Genomic DNA, 16,707 nt, shown 5'->3' on the forward strand with positions numbered 1-16,707 from the left:
TATGACAAGCTTCCCACACCCCGCAAAACGGCATTTATTTTTTTTTGTGCTCACCGCCTTTGGAAATGCGATGCGAGGCTTCTTGAGCACACCCATTGGCGACAATACAAAGGCCCAAAGCGACCGTAGATCCCCGTTCGGTTGAAAAAGCCTCCAGAGAGACCAAATAGAGCTCTCTGACACCTTGGGAAGATCCCGAAACAGCCGCAAACATGTCGCGCCCCGAGGACACCCTGTACGCCATCCCCCTACCCCGCGCATTCTCCCCAAAAAGCCACCGCCACCGGCCATAGCACCGACTAACTCACTCCCCTCCCATCTCCAGCGCGGCCGACGTGCACTACAATGACACGGAAGCACGAAAGTACACCACGTCCTCCCGAATCCAAAACATCCAGGCGGCCATGACGCGGCGGGCCCTGGAGCTGCTCGAACTCACCTCCCCGTCCCTCATCCTTGACGTCGGCTGCGGCAGCGGGCTGTCGGGCGAGATCCTGACGGCCGAGGACCCGGCCGACGGCGGGCCGCACACGTGGATAGGCATGGACGTGTCGCCGTCGATGCTGGACGTGGCGCTGCAGCGCGACGTGGCGGGCGACCTGATGCTGGCCGACATTGGGCAGGGGGTGCCGTTCCGCGCCGGAAGTTTTGACGCCGCCATCAGCATCAGCGCCATCCAGTGGCTGTGCAACGCCGAGAGCAGCGACACGTCGCCGCTCGGCCGGCTGTCGAGGTTCTTCAACGGCCTGTACGCGAGCCTGCGCCGTGGCGGCAGGGCCGTCTGCCAGTTCTACCCCAAGAACGACACCCAGCGCGACATGATTGCCGGCGCCGCCAAGAAGGCGGGCTTCGCGGCCGGTCTGCTCGAGGACGACCCCGACACCAAGAACAAAAAGGTCTACCTGGTCCTGACGGTGGGAGGCAGCGCGCACGACGGCAGCGGCGGCGACATTACAGACGTGGTCAAGGGGCTGGACAATGTGGACGTCTTGGACGTTTCGAGAAAGCCCAAGGCTGGGAGGGACATGCGCAAGGGCGGCAAGGCGTGGATCGTCAAGAAGAAGGAGCAGATGGAGCGCAAGGGCAAGGTCGTCAAGGCGAGCTCAAAATACACTGGCAGGAAACGGAAGCCAGCATTCTAAAGAGGACCAACTGGTTTTTGCGATCATTTTGTTTGTTTTTGGGTTTGTCTTTGGCGCGGCGTTTGAGGTTGGACGATTCACACAAGGTCACATCATCTTCGAATATGGGCTGCTTTGATCTGGAAAAAAAAAGTTGTAAACAAAAAAGAATATTAAGTCAGATACCCACACTCTGTAACCCATTCTGTCAGTGCGATTTTCGAACTTGTTATTTGATAAAGCACACTCTGACAGACAAACTCGAGCCACTTGGCCTACACCTGCCACAAATTCCTGGCATACACAAGATAACCCATACTCCTTGAAAACAGCAAACGGACGAAAAGAAAAGAAAAAAATAAAACAACAAATGAAAAATAAAATACAGTGATACACGCAAAGACTGAAAATAGGGCTGGATGTTGCCACAAAGTGGGGGTTGCTTGTTAACCCCTGTTGCGAGGATTTCGATTATCAAGATCCAGAGGTTTCGGTTCTGGAGAAGGTTATTCGTCAGGAAGGAAGTCAGGATTGAGCCACTCATCATCCAAGTCCATAGGATCATTGCGTGCTGCAGGAGGCGCATCAGGTGCAGGGTAGCCTCCGGGGCCGAAGTAATTCGCAAAGGGGTTGAAAGCCTGCATATAGGGGTCGACGGCCTGCAAAATGGGATTGAAAGTCGCCGCAAATGAAGTGAAGACTGGTGCTGCAGGGTTGAGCGCGCTGGTCGAAGTGGGGTTGGTAGTAGTGGCAGCCGCGTCGGGAGTGCTTGTGGCTGAACTGGACCCCTGGCCAGCCGTGTTTGCAGGGTCTGGGCCTTGGGTCTCATCGGCGTTGACGGCCGACTGATCTTCGGTGTCTGAGTAAGTCGGGCTAGGCGTTTCAGCGTCGTCACCGGTATCTTCGGAGAGCAGCTTCCCCTCCTGCATTGCTCTCTGAGCCACCCTCAACTCGGCCGGGCGCAAAGCGGTCAAGCCGAGCCCGGCCTGGCTGCCAATCAGGTTGCGGAGCTCTTGGGCGATGAGGATGAGATAAGGGTCCGCAAGCCGTTCGCAATCCTGGACAGCCGCCAGACGCCTCCAGTCGATGGGCGTGTTCGGCCATATGTTGATCGTGGTAAAAACGGGCCACTGACTTGCTACTTGTTGCGGGTTCCGCTTGGCCATGAAGACATGTTTGGTCTTTATGAGGAGTTGCATCATGGTCTCGAGCCGCCTCGACCGGGCCTCGAGATCGCCCACAGGAACATCGCCTATGGGATCATGGGACCTCATCTGTTCGACCAAGGCGTCCACGGCGAGTTTCGCCCCCTTGCATATGTATGTGACGCCGCAATTAATCTCTTTGTGGATCTGGACGCCATGCCTCTGGTCCAGCACCTCCCGCTGGTCCTCTGTTAGCGTGATATACTCGCGGGCCAAGTACTGGAAATAGCATAGACGAGTGGTGCAGAGCCGCTCGAATTTTCGCAGCTTCGCAAGCAGAGCCTTGTATTGTTTTTCGCAACACATTTCGGCCTTTGTCTTGTGATCAATATCGTCCTGAGGGTTTATTTCGCCCGCGTCCACCTTGCCCTGGTACCACTTTTCTAGGTCTTCTTCGCTGCCCCGAGCTGCCTCAAAGGGGGTGAGAAAATCGGCACCTGCTTTTTGGAGCTCCTTTGCCAAGTCGTCCATCTCGTTGCGCATCTGGGGCCACGTTCTGCGCTCGACGTGCCAGCGACGTTTGGTGTACTCTTGGCAGAGTCGAACCCTCAACAAGAACTTGAGATGCTGGGTCATATCGCGGTATCCGAACTTGTCCAGGATGTCCAAGGCATGGCTGATGAAAGTTCCTCTATGCACGCCGAAAGTGCTTTTGAGCAAATCCTCTGGCACGGACACAGGCTCCACCGTGGCTTTTGGGGCCCCCGTGGCCCTTGTATGCAGGTCTCCCTCGCTGTAGACTTTCAATGCTTCGTATCCCCAGGTTGGCCATTCATGCTCCCAGAAGGACCTTTGGAAATACTTCAGGTAGGATTTGAATGGCAGAGCCGTGTGCATATCAGCAAAGGATAGCTGAGGGTTTGAGAGCAGAATCGGGTTGAACTCTGTGCTTCTCAACCAAGGGCGAGTTAGTGTAGGTGGCCATTGCTCGCTGACCAGGTCTGTCATCGCCAGGTTCAAGGACTCGGGCATTGGCGCGCTCAAGTACGGCTGCAGTTTGTTGACAATGCCTCCAAAGATCTACGAATCACGCCGGCATGTTAGCATTCATACCCTGGTAGCTTCGTGCAGCACCAAATAAGGGCCACTACTTGTATGAGATGGATACGTACATCATTGACAAGAGCGTGCCCAGGTTCTGCAACGGGCTCGTCCTCAAAGAAAGGCTGGTAAAAGTCATCCTTGGTCCAGCCAGCTATGGGCTCCATATTTTGGCCGAATAGAGTGTCGCCTAGTGCTGCCAAATGAGCAGTTTCTGCTGGGAATAGGCCCGGGATGGCGCCTGTATGCTTGGGAAGCAAAGAGCATGCCAACTCAACACCATGCTGATCAGGTGTCACGGATGAGTGGTTAGTTAGTGCCATGGAGATTGAAGGTGGAGATACTAGAAGCACGGGAAAGGAGGAAACATACCGCAAATTCGTGAAGGAGAGTGCATGCCACGGCAAACGAGCAACTGAGTTTCTCCGACTCGGTAGTATCTGGAGAAAGTAGCGGCCACAAAAGCTCTGCTCCAATGACGATTCGAATTTCGGTGTCCTTGAGGGCTGGTCCGTTCTCGTGGATGTAGCTCATACCATGCGCAGGCTCTCGCAGATGGGGAGGCAAATTCTTCCCGCGGTGGCATGACCCGATACTGAGCCTGAGGCAAAATTTGAATATCTCCTCGACACCTTTAGTGAGATTGATACCCGCCGCGTGCAAGGCCGCCAGACCCGGAAATCTGGACCGGTCATCATTGGGGAACGCTTCCCAGCCCACCCGACCCTGGAAAGCGGGCGGTGGTATCTGTGTGCTCAAGACCGAATTCCAAGGGTCACGACGTGGATCGATTTGAAACCTGGTGTACAAGTTCCGTAACCCTTTCCAGGCTGGAGGGTCAATCTCGAATATATAGGAGACCACTTGAAGGGCGGGCTTCAGAGCAGTCCAAACGCGGTCGTCGGACTGAGATCCAGCATAAATACCGGGTTAGCAGATAGTCTATGAGTGCCGAGGAAGGGCGAGGAGCGAAAAGAAATATTTAATGACACGTACGGCTGTCCATTCTCCCTCATTGACATTCCCATTCTTGTCGAGAAATCTCCAGTATTGACGAGGTTGATCTCGAGGGGCAGCGATTGGATGAAGTGTTTTCCACTTTTCGCGCAGGAGTAGGCTGGTATTAAAAAAGGCAAGAGTTAGGCATTACTGTTGATAGAAGCGAACATAAGGGCCAGATGTTTGTAGGCATTGGGGGAAAACTGACCCGTGGAGCTCCAAGACATTCAACTCCGAGCTGACGTCGTTGTTGAAATCGAACAGACCATGATCAATGAGCTAAAAGTCATAAAGGTCTGAGCGTCAGTAGTTTTTCGGTATACGGAGTGCGCTTCGAAGTAAATTTGCAATCGGCACTGACCTCATCGACATCGAAACCGCTAAACATATAGCGCTGATAGTCCCTGGGGATATTGTTGTCTTTCAAGTTGGTATGGTATTCGAGACAAGCCTTGAACAGTTCCGGCGGGTAGGCCCCAGGTTGTTTAGTGTGTCTAATGCCGCGAGCAACAGTCTGGCTGTTGGCTTCAAGAAAACTGCGAAACTCTCTGTTGTCGCCGAGATGCCGGCTCGATGGGTCCCTTTGTGGCTCAAAGATAGCCCGCCTGACATGGGCAAGAGCTTCTTTGTTGACCTCTCGTTGCCATTTCTTCTTGAACCAAAAGGCCTTGTTGTTGTCGAGTTTGACTGTCGCATTTTTGGGCGACAGCAAAGACCGGCCGTCGTCACGCCCAGGATAGACTCCATACTTTTTGGCAAACTGCGTCGGCTCGACCGATTGAGGCCTGTCACCCTTGCCTGGAACCTGTCTGCCAATGAAGCTGGCCGTGGTCCGCGCGGCTTTGCGCTCCTCGGACTCGTAGTCGGGGTCGCTCCACGCGGGAACATACTCGTAGTGGTCTACTTGTCCGGCGATCTTGCGTTTTCGGGGCTCGGGAAGTACCCATTGGCCCGTGCCGGCCGAGATGTGGCTATGGTACTGAGCACGTGTGGCGCCTCTCCTCTGGATCAAGGACTCGACTTTGTCCCAGCTTAACAGCGAGCCAAATCGGGTGTTCCACAGCTGGTCATCAAGCCGATCATCTGGGGTATGGCTCCATTGCGGTTCAGGCGGGTCTCGCCGATCCGCATCCGCGCGAGTTTCGGCCTGACCACGGGGATCTGTTTGGATTTGGCGGAAGAGGTCGGCGGCATCCTTCTTGTTCGCCGCCATGATGGGCATGAAAGCAATGATATGAGTTAAGATATATCAGATAAGGTTGCGATATGATAGCAGCTGCATAAGCTGTTTCGAAGAATTGCAAATCACTGGCCATGACACAAAGTGAGGGCCTCCGTGAGTTGGATATACAAGCAAAGTGGGCTTACACTGAGGGACAAAGACGCCGTTCCATTGCCGAAAGCGTGCAAGCATCCTTGATACTTGATCGACGAGGCCAGAACGGGTGAAAAGAAAGGATCTGATGAGTGAATTGTGAGAATAGCTCCGCGACAAGCTATCACGGGTAGCATTGTCATTTTAGCCGGCACATGCTGCTCTCGGATTGTGATAAAGCGAGTCCCAAAAAGCAACCGCAGGGCTTTTTTGCTCGTTCCTAGCACGAAGATCATCCATCAAGCCCAATCCAGCAGTGCGGCGGGCCGCATGCAAATGTCTTTGATAAGCATCAGGAAAACACGACAAAGCAAAAAAAAAAAAAGTGTCTCGGATGCTCCGTGGTTTCTAACCCACGATTTGAGGCGAGGCGCGACATGCTGTGGCGGTCAAAGAAAACCAAAGTGCGCTGGATTCCACAGTTGACCGGTAGCGGGGCAGGCGGCAGATCTGCAAACGAGCAATAAAAGGGGTTGTTGAGCGGAGATTTGCTGTTGCATGCATGGCTTATGCAGGTGATGCGATCGATATCAAAGAAGACAAAGACAATGGTTCAACACAAAGAAAGCTGGGGATGCGACGAAAACAGGGACATGGAAACTGTGGTGTCATCCACGTGCCATGAACCGTTTTCGGACGAACGCCATGTAGGGATCCACTTTGACATACAAGGATTTGGTATTTGGCCTGACCACCCAATCGGGATATTTCCAAGCTACACCCCTCCCCCACTAGCATTCCATGTTGGTGGATGCCCTCCCCGGAACGGCACGACGCAAGGGTGATTGCGGGGATTGGCGTTTACCTGGAAAGCTGCCAGCTTATGCACCCATCTACTGTACTATTTTCGCCGGTACATGCCTAGGTAACTTACGAAGTACCATGCGGTGTACTGTATTGTGGCACACTGTAATAAATAAATTATGGTACGGCACTTTGCTGTACTGACGGGTACCTACGCTACCGGCAACACGATTACCTGCCTTTTTCCTTCAATTCATCAAATTCGTCCCCTCATTTACCTACCTTATATCCAAAGACATCTTTAGTAGAGACGGTAGCACGGACAGGGAAGGGAACACTGACTACAAAAAAAAAAAAAAAAAAAAATCATCAGTCGCCATCTTCTACTTGAACTGCTTTTTTTTTATCACAAGAGGAGAAGCCCCTGTGACCACAAGATTAAAAGTCGATATCCAAACAACCAACCGAACAAAAAAGAGCAAGCAAACTGAATTAATTCCCAACGCCAAACCTAACCGTTCGCTCCTGCGCGCCACTTGGCCCGCCTCATGAAGATAACTACTTCAAAACAAACCCCTTAAAACATAGGAGAGAAAAGAAAACCTCAAAGCTGCATTTCCACATCATCGCCCTGCCCACTGAAAACCTCACAAATCGCTTTAAACGCCCGAATCACCTTTTCCTTCTGTTTAAATGCATCAAAGTTGGTCTCCCGGTTTTGCAGGTTCGAGAGCGCCACCCTCTCGTCCGCCGTTAGCGGCCCTTCCATACGCTGCTGATCAAGAGCCAGCGCTTCCAGGTCGACCAGAGCCTGTCGAGATTGTGCCGCCGATGCCTCCCTCTCTTGTGCAGCCTGCTGAATCATGGGGCCCACGTCCGCGGCCCGCGACTCCGAAGCGTACTGGGTAAAGCCCGTCTTGGGATCCGGGAATGCGATCATGCCCGGCGGGGGCGGCTGGCTGGTATTGAAGCTTGCTGGTGCTGGTGAGGTAGCGCCAAAAAGGGGACAAGGCTCAATCATTAGTCTTGGTGCATGTAGAGGTTTTCAGGCTCTCTATATCATTCTGTGATGCGAGCGCTGGGGAATTTCGGGGGCACTTACGCTCGCCTGGATCTATCATCACCTGATTGGATGCCTCGAAGGCTTTCCTGTTGTTCGCACAGGACTCAGTAGCTTGAACAAATGGTGCATCTAACGCCCTGTCAAGTAGCTGCACACGTTTTGACGGTGGAAGACCTGGTAAATTCTACCATTAGCGCCATGAAGACAAAGTATCTTGATCAATATTCCATGCAAAGGGCCCCCCTGGATATGGAGAGCAACAAGGAAACATCAATCAAGGGATCACTTACCAGTTTCATTACCCGCAGCATCGGTCCCCACTTCGGTCTGACGCCATCTACGCTTCCTGGATTGAGTCGTAGATTCGCCCGTTGATGGCTCCCCTGGCTGTAATTGAAAGCCCGGCCCGGATCCCGATCCTCCACGGGGCGAGGTAGGAGACTCCGTCGAAGCAAGTGACAACGCGGGCGAGGCTGCACTCTCATTGATCCCTTCAGACGCTTCTAGGATTTTGAAGACTTCATCAACGACCCGGATCACATCGGGGTCTTTTAATCTCTCGAGGTCGCTTCGAGCCGCCTCAAAAAAGATCTCAGGCTCAGTCGCAAGGTTGAAGCTCGTCACGGCGATGAATTTCTCCGGACCCCAAAACTCCCCCGAATACTCGTTTGAGGTAGGCGGACCCAGGTGATTGCGAAACATCCCCTCGAGCGTACGGAACAACTTTTCCTGCCTCTTGAGTTCCGCGATGTCCTCTTGCAGTTTGGTTCGCAAAGCCGAGTCGCCCAGTTGTGGCCCAGATTCATGGCGCAGACGATAGAGCTGGCCCAACGACTTGACAGCTACGACGAGCTTCGTCGCAAGGCGAAACGGAACATGGTGGAGTACATTTACCAGTCGTCCAAAGTGTTTCCGCCGGATTTTGTCCCTGTCTGCCGATTCCAGCGTGGTCAGGGTACACAGCATCGTCTGCGTGTATTCGAACCTTGTCACCATCAGTCGGTGTAGCTGCATCAGCTTGCCAACGAAGCAGCTAAAGCTGTTAGATCTAGACTGTTTGACATTTTCGACCCAGGCCTCAAAGCTGACCAAATTATTGGTGCCTGGCGTGATTGGCTGCCGATCCGCATACAAAACACGCTGCTCGGCAGCTGAAGTTACCGCATCTTCGAACAATGGCAGATATTTCGTGACTGCCTGGTGCACTTCGTTGGCAACTCGATCCAACTCCTTGGCCATAGCAGGCCAGGTCTTATGCTCGTAATGCCAGAGACGTCTCGTCGCAATGCCTATCCCACGTTGTCTTGCTCTGCTCTCCAGATAATACGCTATGGTGCTATATCCCGAGGTTTTCAGGGCGTTGTACGCCTGCCTGAGGAAGAAGCCTCTATGTGGTCCGTAGACGTTCCAGTGCGATGCAAAAAATGGTGGGGCGATGGGAGGCCTTTTTACCACGCGGCCGCTCCGAACCTTCAAGGACTCGGGTCCATACCTCGCAAAATCCTTGTCCCAAAACGATTGGGAAAATACTTTGGTGATTGTGTCTAAAGGTACGGCTCTTTTCATGTCCACCGTCGGCGGTGGCGGATTCAGCAGCAGCTTTTTAGACTTGTTTGGTTTTATCCATGCCAAACGCCTTGCGAGAGGCCAAGATTGCAAGAATAGCTGTGTCATTATCAAATGTACGGGCACTGGTTGTAGGTCGGATGCTGAGCGTAGAGCGTGCGTCAGAATACCACCAAATACCTACAAGTCGTTTGTCAGCGAACGGTTTCGGGATTTTTGACTAGCATTTCGGGTGAAGCACGAACCTGGTTCTCTAGAGCAAATCCAACTTCGGCTGAGGGCTCATCCTCGAAAAAGGGGTCGTCGATCAAGGAGCTGAACAAGCGGTGACATGCTTGCTTTAGCAAATATCTTTTCGCGGGATCGGCCACACAGTCAAGACTCGGCTGGTGATCAGTAGCTGAACCCTGCGCCATTACTATTGCGTGCTGAAGATTATCAAAAGAGACGAAAGAGGAGCGTGAAAGAATTAGTGCCATGGTCTGATAGAGGTTTCAACATGCATAATGAAAAAAACAAACTTACCCCAAGTTCGTGAAGTATGACCGACACAAGTGCAAATGAACATGCTCTCTTTTCAGCGTTGGAGGTATGAGCCGAAAGGAGCGGCCAGATCAACTCTGCACCGATCGATATCAATATACGCATTTTGTTACGTATTACATGTCTGATTGTGAAGCCGTATGTTCCGCGCATAGGGTCTGGGTCGTCATCTTCAGAAAAGCGATTACAAGATTGTATTTGGAACTGAAGCGACTTGATCAAAAGCGCCCTCGTCCAGGCAGACGCGTTGAATCCGCTTTGGGAAAGCCTCAAAAGCTCAGGAAAGCTCTTAGTACTAAAGGGGTGGGCTTCTGTGTGCCATGCATTGCTGCACGTGCCTGGGAGACCCTTTTTTGCTTCATCCCTGAACAATTCAGCGCACGGATCTCGGTCGAGGTCGATTTGAAGACGTGTGTATAAATCCAGAAGGCCAGTCCAGACCGGCAGGTTCGAGTTCAAGATGCGTGTCAGCAGCTGGAGGGCAGGTTGCAGGGCATCCCAGACAAAGTCGTCTTGCTAGTCGGCGGAGACAGACGGGGCGTTAGATATCTTGAGATTTACATTCGGATTGCAAAATGCTTGAGTGGGTAGAAGAAGGCACCTTGGGATCCAACATACCGCTGTCCACAGTCCTCTATGGTAGTTTTGACTTTTGTCTTTAAACTCATAGTACTGCCGAGGGAAACCTTTTGTACTTGAGTGAGCTGGTGGTGCGGGAAGCCATCTGTCTCGAGTAAGAATACTGTTGGAGAAGCCGCCATAAGTATTAGTAGCTCTCTAACATCAAACCATTTATCACTGGCGGTTGACTTACGGATGCAGAGGTCCTGCAAGGTCAAAGTAGACATCATTACTGAAGTCAAGCACATCTAGCTTTTGCAACTGATGGAAGGTAAAAGTAGATTTGGAGTCAGTAAATGTATGAAATTTGAGACTGGCAGGATAAAGCACTCAAAAGCTTACCTCGTCGGTTGTATAGCCGTTGAAGACAAATCGTTGATAATCCGCATCCTTCTTGAGCTCTGCGTTGTGCATCTGACATAGCTGCCACATCTCGAGTGTTGGGTGCTCTTCTCCAGATGTTGCGGTCTTCTGCGCCTGGTGCTCAATGTAGTTTTCGATGCTCTGCCCGGACGCTTGCGCGACTTCTGACATGAAGTAATGTTCCTCTAGGAATCTGTCCAGGTCGCTGGCGTCGACCCAATCACCGTTCTTTAGTTGGTAGCGTCTTGATGTAGAATCCTCTGGAGACAGTCTTGAGCGGCCATCTGTTCGTTTAGGGAAAATTCCAAATCGCTTCGCCATCTCGGTGGGATACTGGGCTAGACTATCCTGGGTCTGCGCCGGATACAGCCTGTTGAGGTGGCTACCCTGGAAGTACCTCGGGCCATTCTTTCTGTCCGTCTCAAACTCTGGATCGGTCCATAGAGGAATATATTCGTAAAACTCCGTCTGGTTGCCAATCGTACGTTGCTTGGGATCTGCACGCCAGGGGAGATCCCCGAGCTTCTTTGGAGCGGGCTGGGGAGGGAGTCTGCAAACTTCGGTAAGGTAACGCTGCCGAATAGCAATAGTCATTGCATCAAAATCCCATAGGTCGCGGTTCAACATGTCCCATTGGAAATCTAGCCCGTCCATGTCCCCATAATAGTCGTCGCCCGCGTCAGAGTCATTTTCAGATGGCAGATCCCAGCTGGTAGGGCTTCCTTCAATGCGACTAAAGGTGTCCTGGGTGGTGGAGTGGTCTGCCATGGTGGCCGTCTCTGCAGTTTACAAATATGTAATGTTTCGGGATGATGCCAGTCGAAGTGACAAGATGTCTAGAGATGTGTAGGCCGAGTAAAAGTCCAGTCGACCAGTGAAAAGGCTCAGATCTGAGCAAGAGCTTGAGATGTAACAAGAGGCCATCGAAAAGGGGCTTGGGGATCATCTTGTGCCAAGACGGACAAAGCAGTTCGGCAGGAAGCCATAATGGCTTTGATGGGGGCCACATGACCGACATGATGACTTGTCCCAAAGAAAGCATGTATTATATCCGCAAGCAACCAGAAAACTAGCCCCAGGGTCAGTCCATGGCTTCTCGTTGAAGGTTGAGGCGGAGACGAAAAGCTCCTCGGGAGACAAGGCACTCGGGAAACATGATGGGAAGGTGCGCCATCGTTTGTTCGCTATTCTGAAAGCAGAAAAGCCCTCGGAAACGATGAGATCAATTAAATGCGGTGGGTACTACGCAGAGTTATCACAAAGAAAATGAGAAGAAGAAACTCTGGTTGAATGGACTGACTTTTCATGTTTGTCGTCGACGAAATCGGCCATCGAACAATGGTTGCATTGACCAAAATGGGCTCCCCTGGAATGTGAATTCTGCCCCCGGGCGAAGACACAAACAAAGACAGAGAAACACTTCAATTCGCACGTGGATGCAAGCGACAATCACTAAATTCCAGATCATTCGAAAGGCATTGATTTGCACCTTCCTCGCCAGGTAGCAACAAGTCGGATTGCGATTCAGGGTAGGTTGAGTTCGCTGCCAGCATGCACAAAGAAGTTCCATGCGAGAATTGACGTGCTCCTAGACCTAGATGCTTGAGAGATTACACACTTGACAATCGAAATTCGCTGCCTAAGCTATCTCTACCTTGAATTTCTTTCCGAACCAAGTGTCTCAGTTGCGCATGCATCCCGTCATACCCACGATGATGAACCAAAAAAAAAAAAAAAAAAAAGAAAAAAAAAAGCATTACGGACATTTGCTTGCCAGAAAGTAGAGGAGTCAAGGGTTGACGGGCACATGAAGACCAAGTTGTGCATAGGAAGGAGTCCCGGCAAAAGCCCCCGTCGGTGAAGACTAGAAGCAGTCCTCGTTGGTCTCGCCTCCCAGCATCGTCCACCAGCTACTGACCAGAACAAGCTCCTGCTTGACCACCAGCACATCAAGTACCAACTCCTCGCACCACCTTTCCCCGTCTCCCCCCTGGCCGGGGCAATTGTTACTGCAGACAGCTGGGTTTTGGTCATGGCCAGGGGTCGAAGACGGGCAAACCCACACCCTCTTGATCGCCCACCGCGGATGCAAAATCGTCTTGTCAAGCCCGGCTCGCGTTTCACCGCCCGCCAGCGAAGTCAGGTTCTCGGCATCAACCTCGCGGTGCACCTCGACAGACCGGCGTATCCGCAGCAAATCGACATATCTGCCCTCCACGAGCCAGCTGGTAAGCTTCGCAATGCCCAGAAACTCCGAGACGACTGCCAGTGTCCGGTAGCGTGCAAAGCCGTGGCCTTTGGCCCGGTCGTAAAACATCGGCATGGTGCCGTGTCGGAGGTAGCGCAGAACGTGCTCAAACATGCCCGGGTCTGCGTCGAGGAACAGTTTCTTGTCAAGTGTTTCGGGATCGGCGAACAAGTGGCGGAAGTAGACGCTCTCGGACGTAAGAGTTCCTCGCGTCGTGGTGTATAGGCGCTCGCCGACTTGGATTTGGACTATGTCATGTTTGCGTAGTTCTTCCTCTTGCAAGGCGAGTACCTCAGCGCCCATGTTGGAAATGTTCCCGCGCATGACGTCGACTAATGTTAGGAATACTTCCTAAATCGTCTCTGGTTTTATGCTGGCTATGCTGACATGATGGGTTGATAGGTCATGCTTTTCGTTTTCTCCATATAACATGAGGGGGCATGTTTCGTTCTGATTTGTATACCTCCATGTAGGTAAGGTACACTCGGGATAGATGGTCTGCTTCGGTTAGGGAACAACGATGGGCTTAGCTTGGGGCAAAACATCGCGGCGGGAAAGCGCGTTACTATACATGCAATATATGCAGTTGATAAGATTACTCTTTCTACACGTTTAAGCGCTGACAGAGATGAGCATTACCCCAACCGTTGCATAGCTCACCTAGGCGATAGGTACCTGCCAAATGAAATCATCCTTAGGAATAGCAAAGCGTCTCTGTTTTCTCTCCGGCAGTAGAGTCGAACTAGATTGTCGACATAGGATAGTCGGGCAGCCTTTGGATGTCAAGGGGAAAAGGGGCCCTGTTGTGTAACTTTTTGGGCGCCAAGCGATTTCCTGTCCGAAGGGGAATGCTCAGGGCGCACCCTGACCCGTATTCGAAGTGGTTAAGTGATAAAAAAAGGGGCTTCCCACATCCCGTATCAGGCGAATCTTATTATATCGGACCGTATTACGATATTGGTATGAACACGGTTGGTAGGTCATACATTGGAATATTGCGTCTTGAAGTGACACAAGAGACGTCGTGCCGGCCCTGAAGATCCGATACGTTCTAGACATAGTTAGAATTTTGTTTATCACATAGGTTCTCGACTACAATCACAGGGCAAAACAACAAAAGATAGAATATGCTGGTGAGCCAAATATTAATGGTATTTTGGCTTATGCAAAAAGATTTAATCTATTCTATGTTATACAAATTACAACATGCAAATGGGGTATCTTTCTTTTTTTCTGCTCAGACCAAGACGCGGCAGTATTACTCCCTGTCCGGGGAGGCCGACTTGCTGAGCTTCTCATCTTTTGGGGACTCGATATCGACCGCCTGGCCGCGAACAACACCAACATCGCCATCGGCGGCTGCGCTCGACAGAATCGGCGGGCCCGAGAAGTGCTTCCGGCCCCAGGCAAAGTACCACACGAGGCTAATGAGGGCGAAGCCAGCAAACACAACGCTGGCGTAGTTCATGGTGCTGGCGTCAAGGCCGGTCAGGTTGGTCGGCATGCAGAACAGCACGATGGCCAGGACGATCCAGAGGAGGGTGGTGACGTTGATGATGAAGCCGAAGCGTCCGAGGGAGTAGCTGGCGTGGGCAAGGTGACGACGCCCTTGGAAGAGGGACACGAGGATGGGCAGGCCGTAGGAAGTCGACAGGCAGATGGTGGCGACACCAGTGAAGCTGCTGAAGGCGGCCGAGGAGCCGAAGTAGATGAGGCCCAACAGGCAGTCGATGATGGTGGAGAGAGTCAGGGCCCAGAGGGGCAGGCCGAAGCGGTGGTCGACGCGACTCCAGAGGCTGGAACCGGGGATGGCACCGTCACGGGCAAAAGCGTAGGTGCAGCGGCTAGAAGCAGTCAGGGCACCGACGCCGGCGAAGAGCCAGATGCCGAGGATGAGGAAGAGAAGACCGAAGCCGCCGGCGGCGCTGCCAGTGGCCTGCTTGAAGACATAGCCAATGGGCTGGCCATTGGCAATGGCGAGGAGGACCGAAACGTCGGGCAGCACGAAGAGGACGGGGATGAGGTAGACAAGACCCGTGATACCGGCGGCAACAACGGAGAGCACGATTGCCTTGGGCACCTCACGCTCGGGCGACTGAACCTCCTCGCACATGGAAGCCACCATGCCATAGCCCGTCAGCACGTAGGCCGGCTGCAAGAGGCCAACGAAGAAGGACCAGCCCGATGGCCAACCCGAAGCCGAGGCGTCGTAGTGCGTAAAAACGAATTCACCGTCGCGCTTGTTGGGCGCCATGGCCAGCAAGACGATGAGGATGATAACGATGGAGGCACCTGTCCAGTAGATGCAGAGCGTGTTGATCTGGTCGAGGTACTTGGATCCGAAGACGTTGATGAGGTAGCACAGCATCATGGTGGCCCAGAACATGAGAATGGTCTGCCACGGCGTTGCCACGTAGTCCTCGTTCCATAGCGAGATGGCACTGAGGATGAGCTGAGCGCCGCCAAAGTTGATGGAAAGTGTTACGGTCCAGTTGCCGACGAGAGTCAGCCAGCCGGTGACCCAACTAGCAATGGGAGCCCATTCAGGCGAGGCGAGCAGTGCGGCCCAGTAGTAGACGCCACCGGCGGTAGGGTAGACGGAGCAGATCTCGGCGAGCGAAGCGGCGATGGCAGTTGAAATGAGCGACAGGAGGACCCAGCCCCAGATGATGGTTACTGACTGGCCGTTGGCGAGACTGATGTAGAAGGTAGTGCTGAGACCGTATGGCACGGCCATGATGGCGAAGGAGAGACCAAGAACCGAAAGCATGCTGAGACTGCGCGGCAGCTCGGCCTTGTAACCCATCTTTGCGAGGGCATCGTCGGCGTTGGCGTCGACAGAGCGGCGTGCGCCGGTGCGGGCGGCAGGGCCGCTGGCTATGGAAGCGGCATCCGACGCCATTGTTCGCGCGGGCAGGGGGACCGGGGGGAAGTTGTTTTGAGGGACAGGAGTACAACTGGTTGTTGGGTTGGGTGGTGCTACGAAACCAACAGACGAAAATGGGACGACGCGAACAAGTTTGGTGACGCGCTCTTATTTATGTATGCAGTACAGTCTGCACGACAGGAATGAATGAACAGGGCCTGGTGACTGGCGGCGGAAGCGAGCTGAATGAGCTGCTTGGTCTTCTTGGCTGGATCTCGCTCGTTATCAGGTGCATGCGGCCAGCGAGCAGCCGGGAAGCCCTAGTCTATCTATCTAGTATCAGCTACGAGGTATCAGCGGGTGTGGGACGCTACCGAGCAAGCGCGACCCAACCCTGGCCTTGGTTGTTCAAAGGTGTCGTCACTGGCGGCCTATCTTGTGCAGTAGTAAGCTGCTGTGGTCGAGCTTGCGCCCGATTGGCACTGATTGACTCACGCGACCACCCACTGACCTGACAGCCCAGCGAGGTCGCCCAGATAAGCACCCACTTCCAGTGGTCGCACAATCGATTACCAGCTGGGCGGGCACCCATCCCTCAAATCATCCATATCAACCCCACAAGTGGCTAGGGAACATTAGGGGCATTGCCAAACGTCCAAAAGGCCTCAGATAAGGAGACCCCGCATTCCGTTTGGTCCATCGCTCCTGATTGCGGAGTCGAGAGCCCACTACTTTTGGAAATGACAATGCGGAGCACGAGTCATGAATTTGTAGGGAACCCACGGGTCCGAGGGATCGCCGAAATTGATTTGACCGGATATGACCGGAGGGGACCGACAACGGAACAAGAAAGACGCGTCACGCTTTCTGCATCGGAAGCTCAATGTGCAAGTCGAAATTCTCCAGGTGCCGGCACGGATCTTGTGTGTGTGACCCAATGGTGATGGCCGAT

General features: G+C 53.0%; 5 protein-coding genes across 5 annotated transcripts; 1 reads left to right on the plus strand and 4 right to left on the minus strand.

Moving 5' to 3' along the window:
* The first annotated feature begins 33 nt into the window (after nucleotides 1-33).
* MGG_08705 (methyltransferase) lies at nucleotides 34-1,921 on the plus strand. The gene is made up of 2 exons (XM_003719227.1): nucleotides 34-235; nucleotides 326-1,921. Exons 1-2 carry the CDS (start codon nucleotides 213-215, stop codon nucleotides 1,140-1,142), a joined length of 840 nt encoding a protein of 279 aa, XP_003719275.1. The 5' UTR covers nucleotides 34-212; the 3' UTR covers nucleotides 1,143-1,921.
* On the minus strand, nucleotides 1,163-5,703 carry MGG_08704 (uncharacterized protein). Its single transcript, XM_003719228.1, has 6 exons — nucleotides 4,728-5,703; nucleotides 4,575-4,645; nucleotides 4,364-4,484; nucleotides 3,740-4,273; nucleotides 3,439-3,651; nucleotides 1,163-3,346 (listed from the first exon to the last, which is right to left on the minus strand). Exons 1-6 carry the CDS (start codon nucleotides 5,586-5,588, stop codon nucleotides 1,628-1,630), a joined length of 3,519 nt encoding a protein of 1,172 aa, XP_003719276.1. The 5' UTR covers nucleotides 5,589-5,703; the 3' UTR covers nucleotides 1,163-1,627.
* Nucleotides 5,704-7,089: 1,386 nt separating this feature from the next.
* On the minus strand, nucleotides 7,090-11,409 carry MGG_08703 (uncharacterized protein; the record flags this gene model as incomplete). Its single annotated transcript, XM_003719229.1, has 8 exons — nucleotides 7,090-7,460; nucleotides 7,588-7,722; nucleotides 7,839-9,294; nucleotides 9,360-9,542; nucleotides 9,640-10,173; nucleotides 10,276-10,399; nucleotides 10,472-10,539; nucleotides 10,621-11,409. The coding sequence occupies 8 exons, from the start codon at nucleotides 11,407-11,409 to the stop codon at nucleotides 7,090-7,092; spliced, it is 3,660 nt and encodes a 1,219-aa protein (XP_003719277.1).
* A 1,096-nt stretch (nucleotides 11,410-12,505) lies between these two features.
* MGG_08702 (uncharacterized protein) lies at nucleotides 12,506-13,192 on the minus strand (the record flags this gene model as incomplete). The annotated part of the gene is made up of 1 exon (XM_003719230.1): nucleotides 12,506-13,192. The coding sequence occupies one exon, from the start codon at nucleotides 13,190-13,192 to the stop codon at nucleotides 12,506-12,508; it is 687 nt and encodes a 228-aa protein (XP_003719278.1).
* Nucleotides 13,193-14,019: 827 nt separating this feature from the next.
* MGG_14115 (GabA permease) lies at nucleotides 14,020-16,357 on the minus strand. Its single transcript, XM_003719231.1, has one exon. The coding sequence runs from the start codon at nucleotides 15,789-15,791 to the stop codon at nucleotides 14,148-14,150; it is 1,644 nt and encodes a 547-aa protein (XP_003719279.1). The 5' UTR covers nucleotides 15,792-16,357; the 3' UTR covers nucleotides 14,020-14,147.
* Between the last annotated feature and the right edge of the window lie 350 nt (nucleotides 16,358-16,707).

This window comes from Pyricularia oryzae, chromosome 6 (genome assembly GCF_000002495.2).
Source record: "Pyricularia oryzae 70-15 chromosome 6, whole genome shotgun sequence".
Lineage (NCBI taxonomy): Eukaryota > Fungi > Ascomycota > Sordariomycetes > Magnaporthales > Pyriculariaceae > Pyricularia > Pyricularia oryzae.